The sequence below is a fragment of the Nerophis lumbriciformis genome, linkage group LG28 (assembly GCF_033978685.3).
Source record: "Nerophis lumbriciformis linkage group LG28, RoL_Nlum_v2.1, whole genome shotgun sequence".
NCBI lineage: Eukaryota > Metazoa > Chordata > Actinopteri > Syngnathiformes > Syngnathidae > Nerophis > Nerophis lumbriciformis.
This window is the reverse complement of record NC_084575.2, coordinates 16,498,067-16,522,811: the sequence shown is the minus strand read 5'-3', so window position 1 is coordinate 16,522,811 and position 24,745 is coordinate 16,498,067. Positions and strand designations below refer to the sequence as shown.

Genomic DNA, 24,745 nt, shown 5'->3' with positions numbered 1-24,745 from the left:
AACTAATATTGATACTGTTGTTGATAATATTCATTTTTGTTTCACTACTTTTGGATTGTTCTGTGTCGTGTTTGTGTGTCCTCTCAATTGCTCTGTTTATTGCTGTTCTGAGTGTTGCTGGGTCAGGTTTGGTTTTGAAATTGGATTGCATTGTTATGGTATTGTTTTGTTGGATTGATTAATAAACATTTTTTTTTTTTAAATTAACTAATTAATTTAAAAAAAATTAAAAAATCTATTTTCGAAAATTGAGAATCGATACTGAGTCTTACAACGTGAGAATGGCGATTTTTTTTTTAATTCGAATCGATTTTTTCTCACACCCCTAGTAGTCATACAGTAGCACTAGCTGGGTAACAGCGTGCCGAGGAGGGGCTGGGCGAAGACCACGTGACCGACACGCCCCTCGCCTCTGACTGGTCCTCTCCAGCAGTTTTGGCGCCACTCGCTAGCGGAAGTGGTGCTAGGCCTTTTTTTTCTCCTGCAGGGAGCTTCTTGTTTTGTTTTGTTTTGTCTTTTGTTTTGCTAACTTCGCTCATCCGAAACCCGTCCGAAGCGTCGGCGGTTATCTCGGCCCGATGCGGGGAGAAGAGTCGTCCGATTCGGAGTCAGGCCGGATGGAGGAGAGCGTCGTCCGGAGGAGTTTGGAGACATTATGTCAGGAGCTCAACATGGACGAACACACGGCCACCGAGGCCCTCGAAAACTTCACGGCCATATGGAACACATACACGCTGGAGGTTAGGCCCGCACTGCTTATCCTTTTATTTTGTTTTCACAATTACTACTTTATGTGACTGTTACTTTTTAGTGCGTGTATTATTCACTTCAACGCCTATAAGGGTTCACTTCCGGTCAAATACTCACATAAATGCAGCACGCACGTCCTTTTAAACTGGAGCTCAATTTCACAATATACGGTCTATATAACAATGTGCTGCTAACATTACACAATCTCATGACGTGCATACGTATAAGCATTTAACATTTAAAAATATAAAAATAAATGTTCCTCAATTTACTCGATATACACATGACAACCCTACATGTGTTACTGTTTAGAGTGCAGACATTCCTATTCAATATTTACTGTATGTTTGTTTTTCTGTAGGCAAATGTTTTACTCAAACATTTAAGTTGATCATGTTAAGTGAGGTGTCATGTTGCTGTCATTACACATTCATTGTAAGTCCTGCATATTTCTAATCACGTATTCATCTATACCAGGAGTATAGATTAGATTAGATTTAGATTTATTGGTCCCTTTGGGGAAATTCATTGTCACTGCCGTACATTTAAACCAGGGGTGCTCACACTTTTTCTGCAGGCGAGCTACTTTTCAATTGATCAAGTCGTGGGGATCTACCTCATTCATATATATAATTTATATTTACTTATTTATGAAATATATGTTTTTGTTAACAAGTTAAAGGTGTTTAATGATAATGCAAGCATGTTTAACACATATAGTTAATATTGTTAATACATTAAAGGTGTTTAATGATAGTACAAGTATGTTTAATACATATGGTTAATATTGTTAACAAGTTAAAGGTGTTTAAAGATAATGCAAGCATGTTTAACACATATAGTTAATATTGTTAACAAGTTAAAGGTGGTTAAAAATAATACAAGCATGTTTAACACAAATAGTTAATATTGTTAACAACTTAAAGGTAAAGATAATACAAGCATGTTTAACACATATAGATTCCTTTCTTTCATGAAGACAAGAATATAAGTTGGTGTATTACCTGATTGTGATGACTTGCATTGATTGGAATCAGACAGTGGTGATGATAACGTCCGCATTTTCGAATGGAGGAGAAAAAAAGTATTCCTTTCTGTCCAATACCACATGAAAGTGGTTGGTTTTTGGCATCTTATTTGTCCAGCTTCCGTACTCCTTTGTATACACTTTACAAGAAATACATTGTTGGCAAACTCCGTAGCTTGCTAGCTTGTGCACGCCAGCTTTCTGAGACTCTTATTTTGGTAGCGCAGGCAGGATGAAGCAGAGCTTTTATTGTGCAACTGTGCAGTCGGTCTTTGGAGTTTTGACGACAGGTACGACGCCAGAGTCTGTTGAAATAAAGTGTTTCTCGCCTTCCAGTCGGTAATTTTAATGAGCTGGCAGCAGCCAGCGTCATCTCAGAAGACCCTCGGGTGCCGTGAATGTCAATCAAGTGACGAAAGTGACGTCATAGTGAAGATTTATGATCGCTAATTTTTAGGACTATTTTTTTAATGCCTGGCTGGTGATCGACCGGTAGATCGCGATCGACGTAATGAGCACCCCTGATTTAAACAATAGACATTACACATCACAAAAAATAACAAAAACACATCATACATGACCAACACACATTTACAGGCTTGTCAGACAGGTCTGCCGGGCCTGCTGTTAAGGGCGACTATAGCTGCAGGGATAAGGCTTTTCCTGAGGCGGGCCCTCCGGAATGTGATAGTTCTGTACCTGCGCCCTGATGGTAGTGGGATGATGTATTGGTGTAGTGGGTGAGTGATATCCTGGACTATTGTTTTTGCCAGTCGGGTGATGGACCTGTGGTTTAAGTCTAAAATGTTGGGTGTGGGTAGGCCGATGATTTTAGCTGCTATGTTTGTAATGCGTGTGAGTTTGGTCCAGTTGGTTACAGAAAGCATGGTGAAAAAACATGTAGAACAGTACATAAGGATGGGTTGAACAATGCTTTGGTAAAGTAATAACAGGAGATGAGGTGCAACGTATTTTAAGTTTTCGGATGGCTGACAGTCTTTGTTGACTTCTTTTTTGAATGTCCGTGGTGTGCTGATCAAAGGTGAGTTTATTGTCCAAGGTTACGCCCAGGTATTTAAAAGTGTCAACTGTTTTAACTGTTTGTGTGTTTATGATGATGGGGTTCTGAGGTGAGGGGGGGTTGAACCATATTTCTTTTGTTTTATTGACATTGATTTCCAGATAACTGGCTGTGCATGACTCTGTGAAATGTTTGACTGTGTTATCAGAATCAGAATCAGCTTTATTGTCATTACGCAAGGTAACGAGATTGAGGCCATTCCATACAGTGCGATGTGTGCATGCTAGAAAAACAATGTGCAAATATATAAAAATATAAAAAATGTAGAAGTGCAATGAATATGGTGTGAAATGAATATATACATGAAAAAAAACAAAACAAAAACAGGGTGGTTGGTGGAATGGGTTATTGCACCGAAGAGAAGGCAGTTATGAGGGACAATGGGGCAGTCCGTTCAGGATGGTTATGGCCCTGGGGAAGAAGCTGTTCTTTAGCCTGTTTGTTTTGGTTTTAATGCACCTGTAGCGCTTCCCAGGATAGTCCAGGATGGATTGACTGTTGGAGAGGAGTGCGAGAATACTTAACTATTTAAAACATGTTGTCACCTATTTACTAAATAAAAGTAGTATGGAGCAGCTAAACATAACACAGCTTATAAACTTCAAATTTTACCTGTAACAAGCTACAGCAAACAAGTGCGGCGTTTGCGTGTTTTGAATGTCTTAAATGTCCTTAAACTGTACTTTTGTTTAATTTGCTAATATCTCTCTGCATTTCATGCACACAAGTAAGCCAGTGTCGCAAAGGAATATGTCCATGCAGTATTTTACTGTTTTTTTCTTCTAAAATGTTTCTCTTTAGGGATGTATTTATTGGTTAGCTTCCAGCTGGGAAAATACTCTTAAGAAGCCGACCCCTTTCCTAGCCTTCCTCACACTCATCCAATCACCAGTCATCAAGATGACATCAAACAATAACTTGTGATAACCTTGCGTGTGATAATATGACAATAATCACGTTTTTTTTTTAATGCAAACTCAACTTTTCTTTTGTTGTTACATGCATATGTGTGTTATGTTTTTGGCACAACTGTAAGGTGCTGGACAGGCTTAAATATAATATTTGCTGAATCTTTCTGCATACATATATTGCTGTAGAATATATTATTGCTGAGTGACCCTACCCATTTAATCAACGTACTTGTGATGTTTCCGTCTCTGTGCATGGTTTACTAATATTTTTTTTTTTTTTACGTGATGCTGCGCCTCCAAAGGGTGATGTGGTCCACTGGCTGGCGTGTTCGCTTTATGCGGCTTGCAGGAAAGGATCCACGCCAACTGTGGGCAAAGGCCTAATGGAGGGGAACTGCGTGTCACTCACCCGAATTCTTCGCACCTCCAAACTTAGGTGAATCACCCAAAAAGTAGAATTTGACCTGATGGGAAGATTATGTGCTACAAGCACAATACAAAATTGTATATATCCTACTCACGTTTGTCCCTCTACCAGTTTGATTCAGTTCTTCTCCAAGATGAGGAAGTGGGCTGACATGTCCAGCCTCCCGCAGGACTTCCGCCTGCGCATGGAGCAGCTGGAACGCAACTTTGAGGTCTCCACGGTGATATTCCGCAAGTTCGAGCCCATTTTCATGGCCATGTTCCAAAACCCGCTGGGAGGGGATCCGCCGCCTCGCCAGTCCCGCGGCAGGAAACACAGGCACGCCGCGCCACCGCTCACAGCCCACGTGACGTACATGTCCAGCAAGCTTGTTCACGCGTGTACTCGTTCTTCCTCTGCAGGCGGTTGCCGTGTCACATCAGCGATGTCTTCAAGTTTTGCTGGACCCTCTTTGTCCACACCAAAGGTACGAATAATATTGCCAAACAAACACACTGTCACAAAGTGATGCCACTTTAAAGTGTGTGTTTGTGTGTGGAGGTAACTTCCATATGATCGGTGATGACCTGGTGAACTCATACCACCTGCTGCTCTGCTGTCTGGACCTGGTCTTTGGAAATGCTCTGATGTGCGCAAACAGGAAGGAGCTCATCAACCCCGCCTTTATTGGTGAGAACTTATGTAGTCACAACTCTTTCAGCCGGCGCCCGTCTTAGGTTTTGACGGTTTTGGCATCAACTAGGGCTGGGTGATATGGCCTTTTATTAATATCTCAATATTTTTAGGCTATGTCACGATACACGATATATATCTCGATATTTTGCCTTAGCCTTGAATTAACACTTGATGCATATAATCACATCAGTATGATGATTCTATGTGTCTACATTAAAACATTCATTCATTTGTTCATACTGCATTAATATATGCTCATTTTAAAATTTCATGCAGAGAGGGAAATCACAACTAAGTCAATTTACCAAAACTGTATTTATTAAACAGTTATTAAGCAGTGGCACAAACATTCATGTCATTTCAAAACAGAAAGTGCAAGATTGTCAGAGACATTTTAAAACAAGCTATTAGTGCACTTTTGTGCATGATGTCACTAAGATGACATATCAAAACAACACTAAATTAAAGTGCACTTTTTGTACAGAACGCCACTACAATAGTTTAAAACAAATTAAGTGCACTTTTGTGCATGATGTCACACAAGATATTTCAATAACTGTCAAATAAAAATGAGCTGCATAATAGGAAATCAAATAGTGTATGTCCTTCGCTATGTGGTAGGTTCCTGCAGACGTTATCTCCTGTTGTTGACTATTTTTTTCATACGGTGTTGATGTGGAAATGGTGGCTTGGGCATTTTGTTGGGTGTGGCACCGAACGGAGATGTTGACACGTGGAGTTTCAAGCACTCTTCATTCTCTAGTGGGTGACTTTTCAAATGATGCTACGCATTAGCAGTGCTGCTACTTTTTGTAGCAACGCTTTTTCCGCACACTTGACATATTACGGTTGTCGGTTCGACATATTCCCACTTGAAGCCAAACCACCACCAGACGATGGACTCCCTGCTGTTTTTCTTGGGAATTAATTCTTCCTTCATTTGTTACCAGATTCGCACCTTCTTTCTCTCGTATTACCACTCGCACCGCTAGCATCACAGCTAACGTTACCCATGCCGCTACGTCTGCTCCGCGAGAGCGTATGACGTTGCACGCGTGACTGTATGTGATGTAAGAAGGTGCGCTTGTTTTATGTCTCTGAGAAGGAGAGACAAGAAAGAGAGTGAGAAGAGCCTGTAGTCTAATGCCCGCAGCTAAAAGCAACTGCGTGAGAACGTATACTCGAATATCACGATATAGTCATTTTCTATATCGCACAGAGACAAACCCGCAATATATCGAGTATATTCGATATATCGCCCAGCCCTAGAATCAACTGTACACTTGATAAAACGTTTATGATCGTCCCAGTTTGACCCTGGAACAATTGAGTGTAGTTGAATCTCCACGACAACAAATTGATGCGTGCAAATGAGATAACAAAGCCACTTGTTTGCAGGCACGACCACAATGTTGGGCGCAGATGGTCACATGTCGACAGACGAGCCGCCTCCATGCGTGCTGGAGCGGTTGTGTGAGCTGCACGACGGGCTGGTGGTGGAGGCCAAGGGCATCAAACAGCACTACTTCAAACCATACATCCAGAAGCTATTCCACAGACAGGTACACACACTTACACAGTGTGTATACGTGTGTTTTACACACACGCATGAGAAAGTGGAAGCTGACTTCATGTCATCTTTTCTTGCTGACCAGATCCTGAAAGGCAATGAGGAGCTTTTGACCGAACTGTTGGATCCTCAAAACTTTATTGACAACAAGTAAGTGCAGCCTGTCTTCTTCTTCTTTTGTTTTGAATTTAAACACGTGTCGTCTCGATGACAGCAAAGCCTTAAACCGAGAGTACGAGGAGTACGTGCTGACGATGGGAGATTTTGACGAGCGCATTTTTCTGGACGCCGACGCCGACGAGGAAATTGGAACACCGAGGAAAAGTTTCCATCCAACCTCTGCCAGCCAGATGAGCGTCCAGAAGCAGCTTCAGCATCACGTAGAGAAGGTAAACGCACAATAAGGCTGCGTTCACACTGCAAGGTAGGATGTCCAATTCGGATTATTTTGTCAGATCCAATCTCTTTACATAATCGTTCACATTACCCAAAAAATGCGATATTTAATGTGAACGCAATCTGACCTGCATGCAGACATGACTTAATGACATCATACGTGCTGTAGTGTTTACGGAAGTAAACATGGCTCCAGTCCTAGTAGGTCTCAGTCCTGGAACATTTCTGGTAATTTCAAGGATTTTGTACAATCAAAGTTTGCATTTTCTGAACCAAATTATTGCGCGTAGAAGATTAAGAAAAAAGAGAACAAGCATTTTGGCTCTCGCAGTTTTACGGGATATTTTGCTTCGATTTCTGCTTGAAGAAATGTCTGCGGGTGGGATTTGAAAATAACAGAATTTTACTGTTCATTGACATGAAAATATGGGCAAAAAATCGAGATTGACCTGCAGTGTGAAAAAGGCCTTTGTCTTTCATGATGGAAACAATGGCTGTCTCTCAAATAGAATACTTCCTTCAGTATACTTCTATAAGTACACACTGGTTGTTAGCGTTTTGAGAAGTATGGCAAAACGCAGTGCACTCTCAGTACCTGGATGTATAGGACAAAAAAGGTGAGTGTGAAGTGCTGGATACTTACTACCTTAGTAGTTGCCATTTTGGGTACATAGTGGAAGTGGAAGGACTAAGTTTAAATAATTATAATAACTAATAATTATCGTAGCGGTGGAAGTAGTGAACAGCAGAAGCCGATTAACATTGTGATTGTCATTTTTGGTAAAAGTGCAGCAACAGGGTGGTTTCCTCCTATAATTTTAGGTTAGTTTCACCCCTTCTGCTTTGTAGTTAAGATGCTGACTATTGCGGGGGGAATGTGTCCAAGACTGTGCACTGGCCAATCTAACAGTTTTGAGTGGAAAAGTGTGAACTCAAAACAAATGAAGGGGAACTGCACTTCTTTTGGAATTTTGCCTATCATTCACAATCCTTATGAGAGACAAGCACACATATGTATTTTACATTTTTTGCCTGATCTACTGAGATCCAAAAACCATGCATGTGCAAACTATAAAATTGCGTGTACTATTAATGCACGTGTTGCGTGTGATCTACTCAGACTCTGTGTGCAATTAAAAAGTGGTGCAAACTCCATTATTTAAATAAGGATTTTGCGTGTATTGCTACCATTACCGGTATGTGCCCTCTATATTCATGTTATGCTCTCCAACATGTGTGCAATGTTGTTGAACTCGCAGCACACATCTGTAAACTGCAGCGTTTCCCACAGGACAGGCATCTATTTGTGGTGGTGTGGTCGGGGGGTGGGGGGCAGCAGCGGCGATGACCAAGAAGAACGCGGAGTTGGAATATAATTACAACACTTTATGTACATATTTATATACAGATTTGAACAATTAGTTATTCACTGAAATAATTTATTAATTGTGGTTCTTACAAAAATATATCTTATAAAATATAAAAGCTAAATGTCTCTTAAAGCTCTGCCCCTTTAATTAGTGCATACTAAATTATTTAACTTTAGCCTACTACTACAACCATATTATTTACCAGCAACACAAAGTGAAACAGAGGCAGAGGTGTCCTGCCACAGTCAGTCAACCTCCTCCTCCTCCTCCTGCTGCTGCTGAACAGGTCGCACTGGAGCTAGTCTCGCTCGCCAGACCCTCCTCCAGAGAAGAGGGAGACACTGGAGCTTACCGTGCTGGGTGTTTTACAGCCATGACTTAAATTGTGGCATTTTAGCCATTCTGGATCGAAACCAGTCGCTCTATGTTTTGTCGTGGTCCTCTCTATAAGGCACATACGAATATAAAATAGGACCCTTTTCATGAGAAAAGTGCATTTCTGATCTGACCCTGCTTTATTTTTCAGTGTTTGCTGAGTCTCACCTGTTACCCCCGCCCTAGCTGGCTCTATCTACATGCTGCCTGTCTTCCTCCTCTCCTACAACATCTCCCTGCGTACTTACTATCCCTTCCTCCTCACCCTCTCTTACTGCCTCAGCTGCGCCAGCTGCCACAGCTGCGGCACTGGTTGAAGCCTGGAAGTATTGGAAGCAAATTCATTTTCACACTGATGGACGTCTGTTCACTTTCCTTATGAGATTTCTAAGTGTCTACACCGTTTTGATAATACCTCCTGTGGTCCGGACTGTAGGCCTACCTCCTCTCCAAGTCCAGCCCTTTTCGGCCGTTGAAAATATTTTTCGATACTCATCTGTGTGAAGGAGTGAACATCCAACATTAGAATTTATTACTAACGAGCAGAACCGCTCTATGTACAGTGCCGTCTAACCTTAAGCGGCAGCAGCTCAACACATGCAGGGTTCAACGTTAAGGTTTTTTTCTACTTGCCCGACTTCTCAAATCTACTTGCCCCAATATTTTTACTTGTCCTGCCTAGGTTTTTTTCTGGCTGTGTAGTGCTCATGGCTTATATCTTACTAAAATTCTTCCCGTTGACTATTTACAACACTAAACAGTATTTATTATTATTATTATTATTTTCTATAATTACATTTAAATGGCATTGCATACATGTAAAATTAAATGCTATTTCACATTATTTGACCAGTAGCAGTTACACCCATCTGAACAGGTCAGCCACCTGTTTAAAGCCTACCGGTAATCACAGTTGAAATCTTGAAATGAAGGGCCTTTAATGGCCAAAACATTAACCTGGACAACATTTTAACAGCTTGTTGGCTCAGATTTTATTCTTTTCATTGCATTCACATGCTGCAGTGGACAGTGGACAATTTAGCTTCAGTATTAAAGCAGTATCTGAAGCACCGTCTCCACGTGTGTTTATTGACAACAGGGTTATAACCTGGACACATTAGCTCGTCGGTATGGTAACACGTGACTGTTACTACGTGCGTCTGCCCCGGCCCCCGAGTCAAACAGCGGCGGTGTTAATGAAGCAGCGTCAGGCTGCTCACCGTCAGTGAAACGCTCGGTGAAATCGCGGATTAACGTTAAATATATGACGAGCCGCGAGCGATGCAGCTATAACCTATCTACCTATAACCTATATTACCCTCGTATTTTGATCCGGTCGGTCGTCGTCGTCGTCTTCTTCTTCTTCTTCTGGCCCACCAAGTGAATTAAGTGCTATTGGCGGAGTTACAATGCATAGTAGGCTACCGCCACCTACTGCACCGGAGTTGTAACGACAAGGTACATTCACAGACAGAGTCCCATTGCTTTTATGAGCGATCGAGCGAGTCAAAAGCCGAAAAATCCATTTGTGGCGGACGTAATTCTTTCGTGGCGGGCCGCCACAAATAAATGAATGTGTGGGAAACACTGAACTGTATCACCTTTTCTGCAGTATAGAATGGCAATTTATAGACAACAGAAACTAGTTTTAGCACGCTGACGTTGCACAATCTCAACAGCAGAGATAAATTATAATAATATATTTCCTAAATGAAAAACTGAACAGCATTCAAAAGATGCCAGGAAACACCAAAATGCATTCTATGGAATGGAACGCTGGGAACCGGTTTTGATCATCATTCAGCACACGCAGTGTAGTCTATCAAAACTCTTGATAGACAACACTGCGTGTGCTGAATGATTAATTTGCATCTTCCCCTAAAAATAAAGCAGCTGGATGCTAACGAAAGTAAACCCTCTGCAGTCTGTCTCTCTGGCGCCCTCCACCCCGCTCACGGGGCGTGTCTACCTGAAGGAGAAGGACCTGCTGGTCACGCCTGTCTCCTCGGCGACGCAAAGTGTCAGCAGGCTGCAGAGCATGGTCGCTGGGCTAAGGACCGCCCCCAGCGAGCAGCTGATGCAGATTTTCAAGTGAGTTGCCCTCCCCCTTTTTTTATGTATCAAAAAAACTTCTCAAACATGTCTGGTCCTGAAGGTCCTGCTCGAGAGACCCAACGGAGTCCATAGTGGGTCGAGTCAAGACCCTCGGAAACACCTTCAAAGAACAATACACCAATGACTCGGAGGACTCGTCCGGATCACACATCGGTACACACACACTTAAATGTGTATACACCCACATGCAGTACACACACACTCACTGAGCGTGTTTTGTGTCAGACTTTGCAGAGAGCCGCCTGAAGCTGGCTGAGATCCTCTTCTACAAAGTTTTAGAGACTGTCATGGTGCAGGAGACCAAGAGGCTACAAGGCAAAGACATGAGTGTACGCGTACACACACACACACACACACACACACACACACACACTGCTGGACTTTAATTCTCATTTGTGGATGATTTGTGGTCGCTGGTTCAAGCTCAGGTCTTGACTGAGCAGAAGACCACTGTTACACTGTCTAAGAGTAGTAGTCATTGTGGTGTGTGTGTGTTTGTGTTGCAGGCGTTACTCGAACAGGACATCTTCCGTTGCTCTCTGCTGGCGTGTTGTTTGGAAGTGGTCTTGTTCTCCTACAGCTCCCAGAGGACATTCCCGTGGATCATCAACATCTTCAAACTGGCCCCCTTCTACTTCTTCAAGGTCTCTCTCTCTGTCTGTCTCTCTCTCTCTCTCTCTCTCTCTCTCTCTCTCTCTCTCTCTCTCTCTCTCTCTCTCTCTCTCTCTCTCTCTCTCTCTCTCTCTCTCTCTCACACACACACACACAGGCATACACATCCTACAATGTCTCCTGTCATGGAGCTTATTGACCTTTTTCTCTTCACGACCGTGCAGGTGATCGAGGTGTTCATCCGCTCAGAAGAAGGTCTGTCCAGAGACATGGTGAAGCACCTGAATCAGATCGAGGAGCAGGTTCTGGAGAGCCGGGCCTGGACGTCAAACTCGGCTTTGTGGAGCGCCTTGGGGGCCGCCGGGAACAAAGTGCCCACCGTGGAGGAGGTGAGCGCACCTGCGTCCATATATCATCACTTTTATTTCTATTTTGGGGTCTTTTTTCGACATTCATATATTTCTCCTCAATGACCTGGTATGCTTGTGTCACTAGGTAAACTTCCCCTCCAGTCTGGACTCGGGGAGTTCGGCTGTTACTGGCACTGCTCAGCCTCACCTCCCTCTGGTCGCCTTCTCTCCCATCGTGCATCCTCGCATCAGAGAGGTCCGATCCGGTCTGGGAAGCACGCGCAAAGGTGAGCTTTCACATCAGCTGCATTGTCAACCATGTTGTCTGCTCATTCATCTTCCTGATTTTTTTCTACTTCCCAGACGGGCTGTCATCTCCTCTGTCGGTGCTGGACTGCTACAGCTCCCCGGCCGCCGGCAGCGCAAAGCGTCGTCTGACGTTCACCTCCGGCAGCACCTTGAAAATCGGCGCTCAGGGGACCCAGACGACGATTCTAAGCATCCCGCTACAAGGTGGGGGTGACTTTAGTCACATGACACATATAGCGACCACTTAGCAACTAAAATGGCGTCTTGTTGTCGCCAGGCGGAAGCAACGAGCACACCATCACGCTGATCCCAGTTCAGCCGTGCGACTCGTCTGGAGCCGTCACCGCCCAGTTTCTCCTGACCGCCTCCCCAAGTCGCCTCGCACCCCCGCCTGTTACCGTTGAACCCCAAACGGGAAGCGGTCGCCCGCAACGCACCGGCTCTCTGGCCCTCTTCTTTAGGAAGGTACTTGAGCATCACTGGTGGTGGGTTAATGCTGGAATGTGAGATGAAGTTCTGATGAAGCGCCTTTCGGTGTGTGTGTGTGTGTGTGTGTGTTGCAGGTGTACCACTTGGCCAGCGTCCGTCTGAGGGACTTGTGTGCCAAGCTGGACATCTCGTCTGAGCTGCGGGCCAAAGTCTGGACGGGCTTTGAGCATTCTCTGGTCAACGCCACTGACCTGATGCGGGACCGCCACCTGGACCAGCTGCTGTTGTGCAGCATTTACATCATTTGCAAGGTACGCTCACTTTGCGTGCAAACGCCATTCAATGTACAGTAGTGCCTCAAACCATGAGCTTAATTGGTTCTGTGACAGAGCTCTTAACTCAAAACACTTGTATTGAAATGTATTGAATTTAATTGAATTTGTGCTTTGCTTGCCCCCCTCAAAACAGCACAATTAAAAAAATAAAACTTTTAGAAATATTGTATGAAAAACAATACAATGGAATGTAGTACAAGCAACTAGAATAAATGTAGGAAGTAATGTAACAATAATGTCCAGTATTTACTCGGGGGTAACGGTATCAAAATCTTACTGTACGATATTATCATGGTATTAATGCCATGGTATGATATTATTGTGGTATATGTCCAAAAAAGACTTTAAAAATGCCGTAGCGGTTAAAATGAAGTGGCAGGAATGTTCAGGACAAACACACTAATGTAATTGAACATAAACATAATGCACACTGGACATGTTTATATCAGTTTGGAATTTGCTGTTTCTCGGAAAAGTGAACTAACAATATAACTTAATATTGTAAATACCTCACAAACAATGTCAAGCACCCAAGTGGGATTGATGGCAACTTTCAATCTTTAAAATAATTTTTGAAGAATCCATCTTGTTGCAGTTAATTTTGTGGCGAGTTTGGTCCGTTTTACAAAATAATAAAGCCACAAATCATATGGGATATTAACTTGGCTGAACGTCTTTTTTTTTTTTTAATACACACACACACCGAGCACCCACTGGCAGAAATGTAGATCGTCGCCTATGGCTAACGAGTTCAAAGACCCGAGCTGATGCAACCAGCCAATTCTACACACAGCCACAAAAGTAAAACAACAAAACAAAACAACCCATATACACTGTGGTGGCCTCTGCGGTGTTTCACACCATCGTCTCCTGGGGTGGGGGAGCATGGCCAGAGTCAGGAGCAGACCCAGCAAAGCAACCAAGATTTTCCTACACGTCACTTGGGAGATTCATGAGTTCAAAGTAGAGATGTCCGATAATATCGGACTGCCGATATTATCGGCCGATAAATGCTTTAAAATGTAATATAGGAAATTATCGGTATCGATTTCAAAATTATCGGTATCGGTTTCAAAAAGTAACATTTATGACTTTTTAATACGCCGCTGCGTACACTGTAACAAATACCGTATTTTTCAGAGTATAAGTTGCTCCGGAGTATAAGTCGCACCTGCCGAAAATGCATAATAAAGAAGGAAAAAAACATATATAAGTCGCACTGGAGTACCGTATTTTTCGGACTATAAGTCGCAGTTTTTTTTCATAGTTTGGCCGGGGGTGCGACTTATACTCAGGAGCGACTTATGTGTGAAATTATTAACACATTACCGTAAAATATCAAATAATATTATTAGGTCATTCACGTAAGAGACTAGACGTATAAGATTTCATGGGATTTAGCGATTAGGAGTGACAGATTGTTTGGTAAACGTATAGCATGTTCTATATGTTATAGTTATTTGAATGACTCTTACCATAATATGTTACGTTAACATACCAGGCACGTTCTCAGTTGGTTATTTATGCGTCATATAACCTACACTTATTCAGCCTGTTGTTCACTATTCTTTATTTATTTTAAATTGCCTTTCAAATGTCCATTGTTAGGTTTTATCAAATAAATTTCCCCAAAAAATGCGACTTATACTCCAGTGCGACTTATACATGTTTTTTTCCTTCTTTGTTATGCATTTTCGGCAGGTGCGACTTATACTCCGGTGCGACTTATACTCCGAAAAATAAGGTATAAGTCACATTTTTGGGGGAAATGTATTTGATGTGCCTGGTATGTTAACGTAACATATTATGGTAAGAGTCATTCAAATAACTATAACATATAGAACATGCTATACGTTTACCAAACAATCTGTCACTCCTAATCGCTAAATCCCATGAAATCTTATACGTCTAGTCTCTTACGTGAATGAGCTAAATAATATTATTTGATATTTTACGGTAATGTGTTGTGTAAGTGGAGGAGTTCAAGTACCTCGGAGTCTTGTTCACGAGTGAGGGAAGAGTGGATCGTGAGATCGACAGGCGGATCGGTGCGGCGTCTTCAGTAATGCGGACGCTGTATCGATCCGTTGTGGTGAAGAAGGAGCTGAGCCGGAAGGCAAAGCTCTCAATTTACCGGTCGATCTACGTTCCCATCCTCACCTATGGTCATGAGCTTTGGGTTTTGACCGAAAGGACAAGATCACGGGTACAAGCGGCCGAAATGAGTTTCCTCCGCCGGGTGGCGGGGCTCTCCCTTAGAGATAGGGTGAGAAGCTCTGTCATCCGGGGAGAGCTCAAAGTAAAGCCGCTGCTCCTCCACATCGAGAGGAGCCAGATGAGGTGGTTCGGGCATCTAGTCAGGATGCCACCCGAGCGCCTCCCTAGGGAGTTGTTTAGGGCACGTCCGACCGGTAGGAGGCCACGAGGAAGACCCAGGACACGTTGGGAAGACTATGTCTCCCGGCTGGCCTGGGAACGCCTCGGGATCCCCCGGGAGAAGCTGGACGAAGTGGCTGGGGAGAGGGAAGTCTGGGCTTCCCTGCTTAAGCTGCTGCCCCCGCGACCCGACCTCGGATAAGCGGAAGAAGATGGATGGATGGATGGGTAATGTGTTAATAATTTCACACATAAGTCGCTCCTGAGTATAAGTCGCACCCCCGGCCAAACTATGAAAAAAACTGCGACTTATAGTCCGAAAAATACGGTATGCGCCACACTGTGAACCCACACCAAACAAGAATGACAAACACATTTCGGGAGAACATCCGCACCGTAACACAACATAAACACAACAGAACAAATACCCAGAACCCCTTGCAGCACTAACTCTTCCGGGACGCTACAATATACACCCCCGCTTCCCCCTAGCCCCGCCCCCCCCACCCCACACCTCAACCCCGCCCCCCAACCCCGCCCACCTCAACCTCCGCATGTCCCAAATTCTAAGCTGCTGTTTTGAGGCATGTTAAAAAAATAATGCACTTTGTGACTTCAATAATGAATATGGCATTGCCATGTTGGCATTTTTTTCCATAACTTGAGTTGATTTATTTTGGAAAACCTTGTTACATTATTTAATGCATCCAGCGGGGCATCAACAAAATTAGGCATAATATTGTGTTAATTCCACGACTGTATATATCAGTATCGGTTGATATCGGAATCAGTAATTAAGAGTTGGACAATATCGGAATATCGGCAAAAAAAGCCATTATCGGACATCTCTAGTTCAAAGCTGTATTGAACAAAATTTAAGACACAAAGTGGCCTCTTTTAGAATTAAAGTAAAAAAGTTAAATAAGGACTTGTTCAATGAGATGTATGGATCAAAGAACAGGTGACAAGATGGCGGTGTAGTGACCTCAGCTTCCTGTTCCTCCCTCTAACACAGGTCTCCAATGAGATTCACTACTTCCAGGACATTATGAAGTGTTATCGCAGCCAACCACAGGCCAGCAGCCACGTGAGAGACACGCCCACATCAGGACACACCCCCCTCTAACACTGTCGCCCAGGTAACCTGTATAAATGTGTGTGTCTGTGTGTAGGTGTACCGCAGCGTCCTCCTGCACAGCGCCCCCGTGCAGCCTCAGGCATCGGATGAGAACATGGAGGTGGATCCTGCGTCGGGCGCAGAATGTAAGCAATCATCTTGGCCTCGCTCGCTGGAACAAACGCGTGACTTCCGTGGTCATTCTTTTTCAGCTGCGGAGAAAGTCTGCCCGGCCTCTGACGGAGGAGTCCACAAGTCAGGCGAGGAGGAGCGCGGCGACCTCATCCAGTTTTACAACAAAGTTTACTTCTTGAAGATGAAAAGCTTCGCCATGCGATACGCCACCCACGATAACAGAGTACGGCGCCCGCGGACGCACTCCTGTGGTAAACGTCTCCCTTATACTGACGTGTGTGCGTGTGCGCCAGGTGGACGCCCCGCCTCTCTCGCCCTTCCCGTCAGTTCAAGCTCAGCCGCTTTCTCCTCGCCGCGTCTCACAGCGTCACTCCATCTACGTGTCGCCACACAAAGGCTCCGCCGGCTGCCTGACGCCAAACTCCCTCATGTACCGCATCAACAGCAGCCCCTCTAAGGTGAGCGCCCACGCACGCTCACGGCGCCGACGCGCAACGCGAACCCTGCGCTCTCTCCCACAGGACCTCTCAGACATCAACAGGATGATCCGGCAGGGCTGCGCTAGCCGTAAAAGGGCCTTCAACATGGAGGGCGACCTGATGATGTCATCGGCGTGTGACTCTCCCAGCAAGAGGGCGTGTCCAGAAAACAGCAGCAGTCCTGACGTGCTGCTGAAGCGGCTGCAGGACGTCGTGTCGGAGCGCCAGAGCCACTGATGGACCACTTATACTAACATGAACACGACTGGCGCTTATGTAACTAATGCTAACATAACATGGTTATGGAGCTAATGCTAACATTTAGCTAATGCTAACATCTCAGCATGACCAATGTTAGCTAATGCTAACATGACGGCTAATTATGGCGCTAATGTCAACATGACCAGTGGCTATGGAGCTAAGGCTAACATGTAGCTAAAATGTCAACATGATTGACCGCGACAGAAATCATTATCTTGTGAGTAGTCATTATCGGGCTAATATGCTAACACAATCTGTCGGCGCAGAACTGCCATTATCTGTAACGTGACTGGTCGTTAGGAGGCGAACGCCTACGAGAAAACATCTGTCGTTCTGGAATTATAATGTTAATAGAGATTTTCACAGACTCTTAAGAAATATTTTTGAACTGCATAAATGTGTGGCCGAAAAACGGCGTTTCCCGCCAAATCTTTGTAGTGTAATCAGCGCGATGCTAACTGTTAGCAGAGCAGCAAGCACATTAATTGTACGTTTTAATTTGGTAGGCCTGTCAATCAAAAGATTGTCCGTTATCAAGGAACGTGTTTGTCGACTGTTTTAAATGTTTAGTCAAATCTTTGAGACGTTTTTACTGTTTTTATTTAATGTGCTTCTTAAGTATTTAATGTTGTAAAGAACGACACACTGAGTTTAACCTTTAATTTACCTCTGTCATGTCTAACATTGTGGTTTTGAGCAGCTTGTATTATACATAAAGAGGATATTTGAATTGAAGTGATTACAATCAGAGCGGACATTTGTCTTAAAAAAAATGGAGGGGAAAAAACAATGTAATTTGTACTTACCATAACACAAGTTCCACGCATTAAAACCACACCTCATATTTGTTTTGTTTTTTTAGTTGAAATATGCAGCTAGTTATTGCTGTGTTACTGTTTTAGTAATGAATACCTAAAAAATACTATTTGATATTGAATGTGATTACTGTGTTTGTCGTGGCCACTGAGTATATGGCGCCCTCTAGCGGCCATCTGCAAGGGGCTGCTTTGCGCATGTCCGAGCCAATACGGTCCTCTCGCGCACCCTTCAGCCTCCATCACTCCTGCCTCCCGCCAGGTCGCGGCACCGCCAGGTAAGCCTTCTTCTCCCCCATCTATGACTATTGGCGTCTTCTCGTCATCGATTCAAATCACTCGACTCGTGAATCTTCGTCAAGATTGCTGCCGTCCGAATGGCTTCAAGCGGACGCGACGGCTTTTCTCCTTTCCGCCTGACCCGAATGGTCGGTAACGTGTCGCCCCGTGCTCGCCAGGCGCGGCCCGCCGCATCGCACGCACGCACGCACGCGCACTGAGTAATGAGTTTGATGTCGCCACGAGGTCACGCACACGACAGAGTGACGTGCGCGTGAGGGGGGATAAAACCGTCCTCTTTAGTCATGTATATTGAAATATTCTGTTCGAATTTCGGTCTCAATAAATTACTAATTAAGTGCACAGGTGATGTTTTAAGTCACAGTTGAACTTCCTTAACCCTCAGGGGACGAAGGTGGACTTTTTTTTTGTACTTTTGGTACATTTTGCTGTATTTTGGCCTTTGTTGATACTAGCCTGCCGATATTATCGGCCGATAAATACGTTAAAATGTAATATCGGAAATTATTGGTATCGTTTTTTTTAAATTATCGGTATCAGTTTTTTTAAATTTATTTTTTTAATTAAATCAACATAAAAAACACAAGATACACTTACAATTAGTGCACCAACCCAAAAAAACTCCCCCCCCCCATTTTTTTTTTACACTCATTCACACTCATTCACACAAAAGAGTTGTTTCTTTCTGTTATTAATATTCTGGTTCCTACATTATATATCAATATATATCAATACAGTCTGCAAGGGATACAGTCCGTAAGCACACATGATTGTCCACTAATAGTACTAACCTTTAACAGTTAATTTTACTAATTTTCTTTAATTACTAGTTTCTATGTAACTGTTTTTATATTGTTTTACTTTTTTTTAATTCAAGAAAATGTTTTTAATTTATTTATCTTATTTTATTTTATTAATTTAAAAAAAAAAAGTACCTTATCTTCACCATACCTGGTTGTCCAAATTAGGCATAATAATGTGTTAATTCCACGACTGTATATATCGGTTGATATCGGTATCGGTTGTTATCGGTAATTAAAGAAATGGACAATATCGGATATCGGCAAAAAGCCATTATCGGACATCCCTAGTTGATACTCTTTGTATACATCAGGGGTCCCCAAAAGTCCCAAGTTAAAAAAAAAATAATATATTTTTTTTTAATTATATTTTAAATATTAAATCTGTCCTTTCTAATCCATCTTCTACCGCTTGTTACTCTCGGTGTCTCCTAGCTGCTCAGGCAAATCATCTATTTTCTACCGCTTGTCCCTTATTTGTAGGGGGTGCTGGAGCCTATCTCAGTTGCATTCGGGTGGAAGGCGGGGTACACCCTGGACAAGTCGCAACCAATCATATTGTCTAAAGATGCATTTTCCCATCGGTAACGTGACATCATCGTGCTTGGAATATATTATATATATATACATATACATATATATATATATATATATATATATATATAAATATATATATATATATATATATATAATTTTCCTGGGGGAACTCTCCTGAAGGAATCAATAAAGTACTATCTCTACCTAAATATATATATATATATATATATATATATATATATATATATATATATATATATATATATATATGTATATGTATGTATATATATGTGTATATATATATATATATACAGTATATATGTATATATATATATATATATATATATATATATATATTGGGGACGGCGTAGCGACTTTGGCAGAGTGGCCGTGCCAGCAACCTGAGGGTTCCTGGTTCGATCCCCACCTTCTACAAACCTCGTCACGTCTGTTGTGTCCTTGAGCAAGACACTTCACCCTTGCTCCTGATGGGTCGTGGTTAGGGCCTTGCATGGCAGCTCCCGCCATCAGTGTGTGAATGTGGAAATAGTGTCAAAGCGCTTAGAGTACCTTGAAGGTAGAAAAGCGCTATACAAGTATAACCCATTTACCATTTACTATATTGCCAAAAGTATTTGGCCACCTGCCTTGACTCACATATGAACTTGAAGTGCCATCCCATGGAATTGTCCAAAATGTTTTGGTATCCTGGAGCGTTCAAAGTTCCTTTCACTGGAACCAAGGGGCCATGCCCAACTCCTGAAAAACAACCCCACACCATAATTCCTCCTCCACCAAATTTCACATTCGGCACAATGCAGTCCGAAAATGTAGCGTTCTACTGGCAACCTCCAAACCCAGACTGGTCCATCAGATTATCAGATGGAAAAGCGTGACTCATCAGTCCAGAGAAGGTGTCTCAACTGCATCCGACGCTTTGCATTGCACTTGGTGATGTATGGCTTAGATGAAGCTGTTCGGCCATGGAAACCCATTTCATGGAGCTCTCTGCGTACTGTACGTGGGCTAATTGGAAGGTCACATGAAGTTTGGAGCTCTGTAGCAACTGACTGTGCAGAAAGTCTTTGCACTATGCGCTTCAGCATCCACTGACCCCTCTGTCAGTGTACGTGACCTACCACTTGGTGGCTGACATGCTGTTGTTCCCAAACTCTTCACTTTTCTTATAATAAAGTTGACTTTGGACTATTTAGGAGCGAGGTAATTTCACAACTGGATTTGTTCCACAGGTAGCATCCTATGACAGTTCCTCGCTGGAAATCACTGAGAGCGGCCCATCCTTTCACAAATGTTTGTAGGAACAGTCTCCATGCCTAAGTGCTTGATTTTATACACCGGGCCAAGTGATTAGGTCACCTGATTCTCATCATTTGGATGGGTGGCCAAATACTTTTGGCAATATAGTGTATACACACACACACACACACACAGCCCGGCCCCCGGCCAAATTTTTTTAACCCAATGCGACCCCCGAGTCAAAAACTTTAGGGACCCCTGGTATACGCGATCTTCAGAATTTTTTTTTTTTTTATGTTAAATTGTAACATTTTAATGTCCCATGTGTCTGATACACCGGCAGTTATTGGACAATATTTCAAACCCAAACAGGATAAATTATATATATTTTTTAAAGGGCATAAATACTTTTTGGATTTTTTTCCCCCCGCAAATATCACAGTGAACTTCAGCCCTAAACAAAACATTTTATTTTTTTTAACCCTTTAAAGGCCAAATGATGTGACCGTTTTCAATGAAAGACATTAGCATAACATGAGTTATTTGACTCATTTAAACGTGACATATGATCAAAAGGTTCAACTCACATTATGTATTTGATGTCTATGTTTAGGACTAAATGTTATTAAGAAATGTGGGCAAAACAAGTTTTATGCCCTTAAGGCAGGGATGTCAAAGTCAAGGCCCGCGGGCTCGATCTGGCCCGCAAATTAATTATCTATGGCCCCCGGGATGATATTTTATTAGTATTAGAACCGGCCCACAGGCCACAGCCGTCTGCTGCTGTTTTGCACGCACCAATACTCCATCAAGTCATAAAAATGGGGTCCCGCAGTAAATTTTTGGGGTCCCACTTTGTTTTGAAAACAAATGATAAATGTACGCATTATCCTGTTATATCTCACATTCTATATTGTGTTTTGGAAAAAGGTTGTCATAAAAGTTACTTAATTCATTAACAAAAGTAATACAAAAAACAAATGTTTATGCATATGTAAATGTATTCATTCACTTTCTTCTTTCCTTCATGGATCTAAACTTTACCGCTACCGAGTATTTTCTTTCTATATTTTTAATGTAACATTTTCAGAATGTGTTTGTTCTATTTTTGGCCAAAGTAAGACAAAGAAAACAATCTGAAGTTGTCATTATTTTCTAGTTTTAATGCCATGTTTTTAATAGTCCGGCCCGCGTGTGCGGCCCCTGAGCTAAAATGGGTTTGACACCCCTGCCTTAAGGAATTTTATGTCCCGTTTGTCTTTAAAGATCATTACAATCCAACGTCCCCAGTCATCTTACAATTGTAAAAAGAAGCTTACCACTATAAAATACCTAAATGTAAAAACCAAACAAGATATACTGTATGTTCCAAGGTAAAACTGTTAACTTCAGTGGCCTAGTGGTTGTGAGTTCAAACCCCGGCCGAGTCATACCAAAGACTAAAAAAATGGGACCCATTACTTCCCTGCTTGGCACTCCGCATCAAGGGTTGGAATTGGGAGTTAAATCACCAAAAATGATTCCTGGGCGCTGCTCCCCTCAACTCCCGGGGGGTGATCAAGGAGATGGGTCAAATGCAGAGGACAAATTTCAGCACACCTAGTGTGTGTGTGTGTGTGTGTGTGTGACAATCATTGGTACTTTAACTTTAACTTTAATAGTGGGTTATGCAAGTGTAAAAAGAAGTAAAGCAGTGTAAATGTTAATGAATGCGAGTCCACGTAACTTTCTGTCTATGATGACGATCAGAGAGGACGATGCTGACAGGACGAATTGTGACGTCATGATCTCACGTCCATGGACTCGTCCCCCAACACCGTAGAGCTCCACGAGCTGCGCAGCACCAGCGGCGGCTTCCGGAACGCTTCGTACCAGCCGGACGAGGAGGCGCTGCAGCAGCAGGGGGCGACCAGCTGTCCTCCCTCCACCGCAGGAAGCTGCAAGGTGCTTCTGCTTGTCTTTTATTTTGTAATCGGTAAGAATCAGAGCTGACGCATTTGCCTCTTCCAGGAGCTCTCGCCTCGCTCGTGCGACGAGGATGGCCTCCACAACGAGGGTCAGGACCTGACCGAGTTCCGTCGCCATGACGACGGCGCCGGCGACTCGGGTTTTCTGGTGGCCCTGGTGCTGCTGCTGAGCGGCATCGTCCTGGTGGTGATCGCCTACACCGTGCCCAGGGAGGCCAAGGTGGACCCGGACTCGGTGTCAGCCCGGCAGATGGAGCAGCTGGAGATGTACTACGCCCAGCTGGGCTCCCACCTGGACAAGTGCATCATCGCCGGCTTGGGCCTGCTCACGCTGGGCGGGATGTTCCTCTCCGTGCTCCTCATGGTGTCCGTTTGCCGGGGACAAATGTACCACCACCGCCGTGCCGCATTTGTGCGGCCTAAAAGGACATATGGCTCCATCAACCTGAGGATGAAGCAGCTGGCGACAGGGGAGGATGCGGAGGCGTCTGCTACAGGGGAACCAGGAGATGTCGCCTTGCCACACGGTGATTGAGACCGCCGCTCACTGGAGGGCAGCATCGAAGCACACATGATGCGGATGCTAATCAGCTAAAAGCACAATTTAAGATCTGCTTCGCTCATTGGCCGAGAGAGTGAACCGTCCAATCACGGTGTGACATCACTTCCTGTGCAGGTAATTACCTACACCAGCAATGTAGAGAGATTTCAACAAAAAGAGAGCTATTAGAGTGAAGGAAGTAACCATTTTATACACGCAGCATACTTTTATTAGTTGAATATGTAAACATTTGTGTCATGTCCGAGTACAAGAAGCCTTAAACGAGTAAACACACTGTAACGTGTACTCATTAACTAAATGTTTGTGCGTATATAGAGCTGCGTGGACAAGAATGTAACTACACACACTTTGTCGGTGGATGTTAAGCTGGAGTGCACAGAATGTCCAAAAGCGAGCATTTCCTGTATCGATGTATCCCCATACTAAAACACAAAATGGTTGAAAGTGTTTTTAAAAAATATATAGAGAACTTTTTGTGAGAATCCTTGTACAAATCCGCTGATATGTTTGTGTTTTATATGTAGCTCCTGCCGCTAAAGCTATAGACCTTTACAAATGTGATGACGGCCATTTTTTATTTGTTGGGTGTGTAAGCAAGCTGTTATGGATTATGAGAATGAAGTAAAAAAAAAAAGAAGGTGATAAAATGCGTGAGGTAGTTATTGTTAAAATGTCTTGAAAATAAGCTTCGTGCCTGACTTGGTTGTCATGTGACAGGGCACAGCTGCCCCCAAATAGCAGTGTAGCAGGTAAGATTTCCTACTCCCAAAATCTTATTTTTTTCCATTAAAAGGCCATTTTATAACTATGGAATAACTTTACAGGGTGTCATGTATTACATTTAACCTGCTCTCACTTTATTTTTTAAATGGATTATTTTAAAACAAAATAGGAAACTATTGCTATCTAGCTGTTGGCCTAAAAATGCTATGATGTGATAATTAGTCTCAATAGCAAAAATGCTAATAATCTACTCAATACATTTAACAGTTTCGATTTTTGTAAATAAAATACATTCTGTCAAGTTAAGGAGTACATTTACTGTGAACAATGTAACGTAGATATAACACACATCTTTGTAATTATTTAGTATTTTAGACAAAAACATCAATTTGATTTGATCCGTTGTAGATATCCCATATTTTCACTTTTGTGTTGTTATGCTTTGATTCGGGCGGAGTCACATGACACGTGGGTCTCGGATGTTGTATACCACCTTGACCAAAGACGCTGGTGATCAATCTTTGCTATGTTGCCATAGAAACACTCTATTTATAGTGCACTGCTTCTCCCATGTCACACAAAGACCTTGCGAGGTCCGGACAGAGAACGACAGCCCCCCCACAACCACTCTCCATCGTATAATTTGTCTACAAAACGCTTAGAAGTACACCTCTGCATTACACT

At 43.0% G+C, this 24,745-nt stretch overlaps 2 protein-coding genes across 3 annotated transcripts; both read left to right on the top strand.

Moving 5' to 3' along the window:
* The first annotated feature begins 459 nt into the window (after positions 1-459).
* On the top strand, positions 460-17,478 carry rbl1 (retinoblastoma-like 1 (p107)). 2 transcript variants are annotated; one of them, XM_061923746.2, is made up of 22 exons: positions 460-740; positions 4,072-4,205; positions 4,308-4,514; positions 4,598-4,662; positions 4,737-4,865; positions 6,270-6,433; positions 6,527-6,591; positions 6,656-6,830; positions 10,507-10,673; positions 10,738-10,850; positions 10,923-11,026; positions 11,204-11,341; positions 11,534-11,698; positions 11,805-11,946; positions 12,023-12,172; positions 12,246-12,433; positions 12,532-12,708; positions 16,124-16,195; positions 16,281-16,371; positions 16,438-16,583; positions 16,654-16,818; positions 16,882-17,478. In XM_061923746.2, exons 1-22 carry the CDS (start codon positions 579-581, stop codon positions 17,074-17,076), a joined length of 3,114 nt encoding a protein of 1,037 aa, XP_061779730.1. In that variant the 5' UTR covers positions 460-578; the 3' UTR covers positions 17,077-17,478. The 2 variants fall into 2 exon arrangements, with proteins under 2 accessions (XP_061779730.1, XP_061779729.1); XM_061923745.2 differs by having other exon boundaries at positions 16,281-16,583.
* A 603-nt stretch (positions 17,479-18,081) lies between these two features.
* Positions 18,082-24,305, top strand: tmem74b (transmembrane protein 74B). The gene is made up of 3 exons (XM_061923747.2): positions 18,082-18,193; positions 22,559-22,753; positions 22,820-24,305. The coding sequence occupies exons 2-3, from the start codon at positions 22,607-22,609 to the stop codon at positions 23,309-23,311; spliced, it is 639 nt and encodes a 212-aa protein (XP_061779731.1). The 5' UTR covers positions 18,082-18,193; positions 22,559-22,606; the 3' UTR covers positions 23,312-24,305.
* The last annotated feature ends 440 nt before the right edge of the window (positions 24,306-24,745 follow it).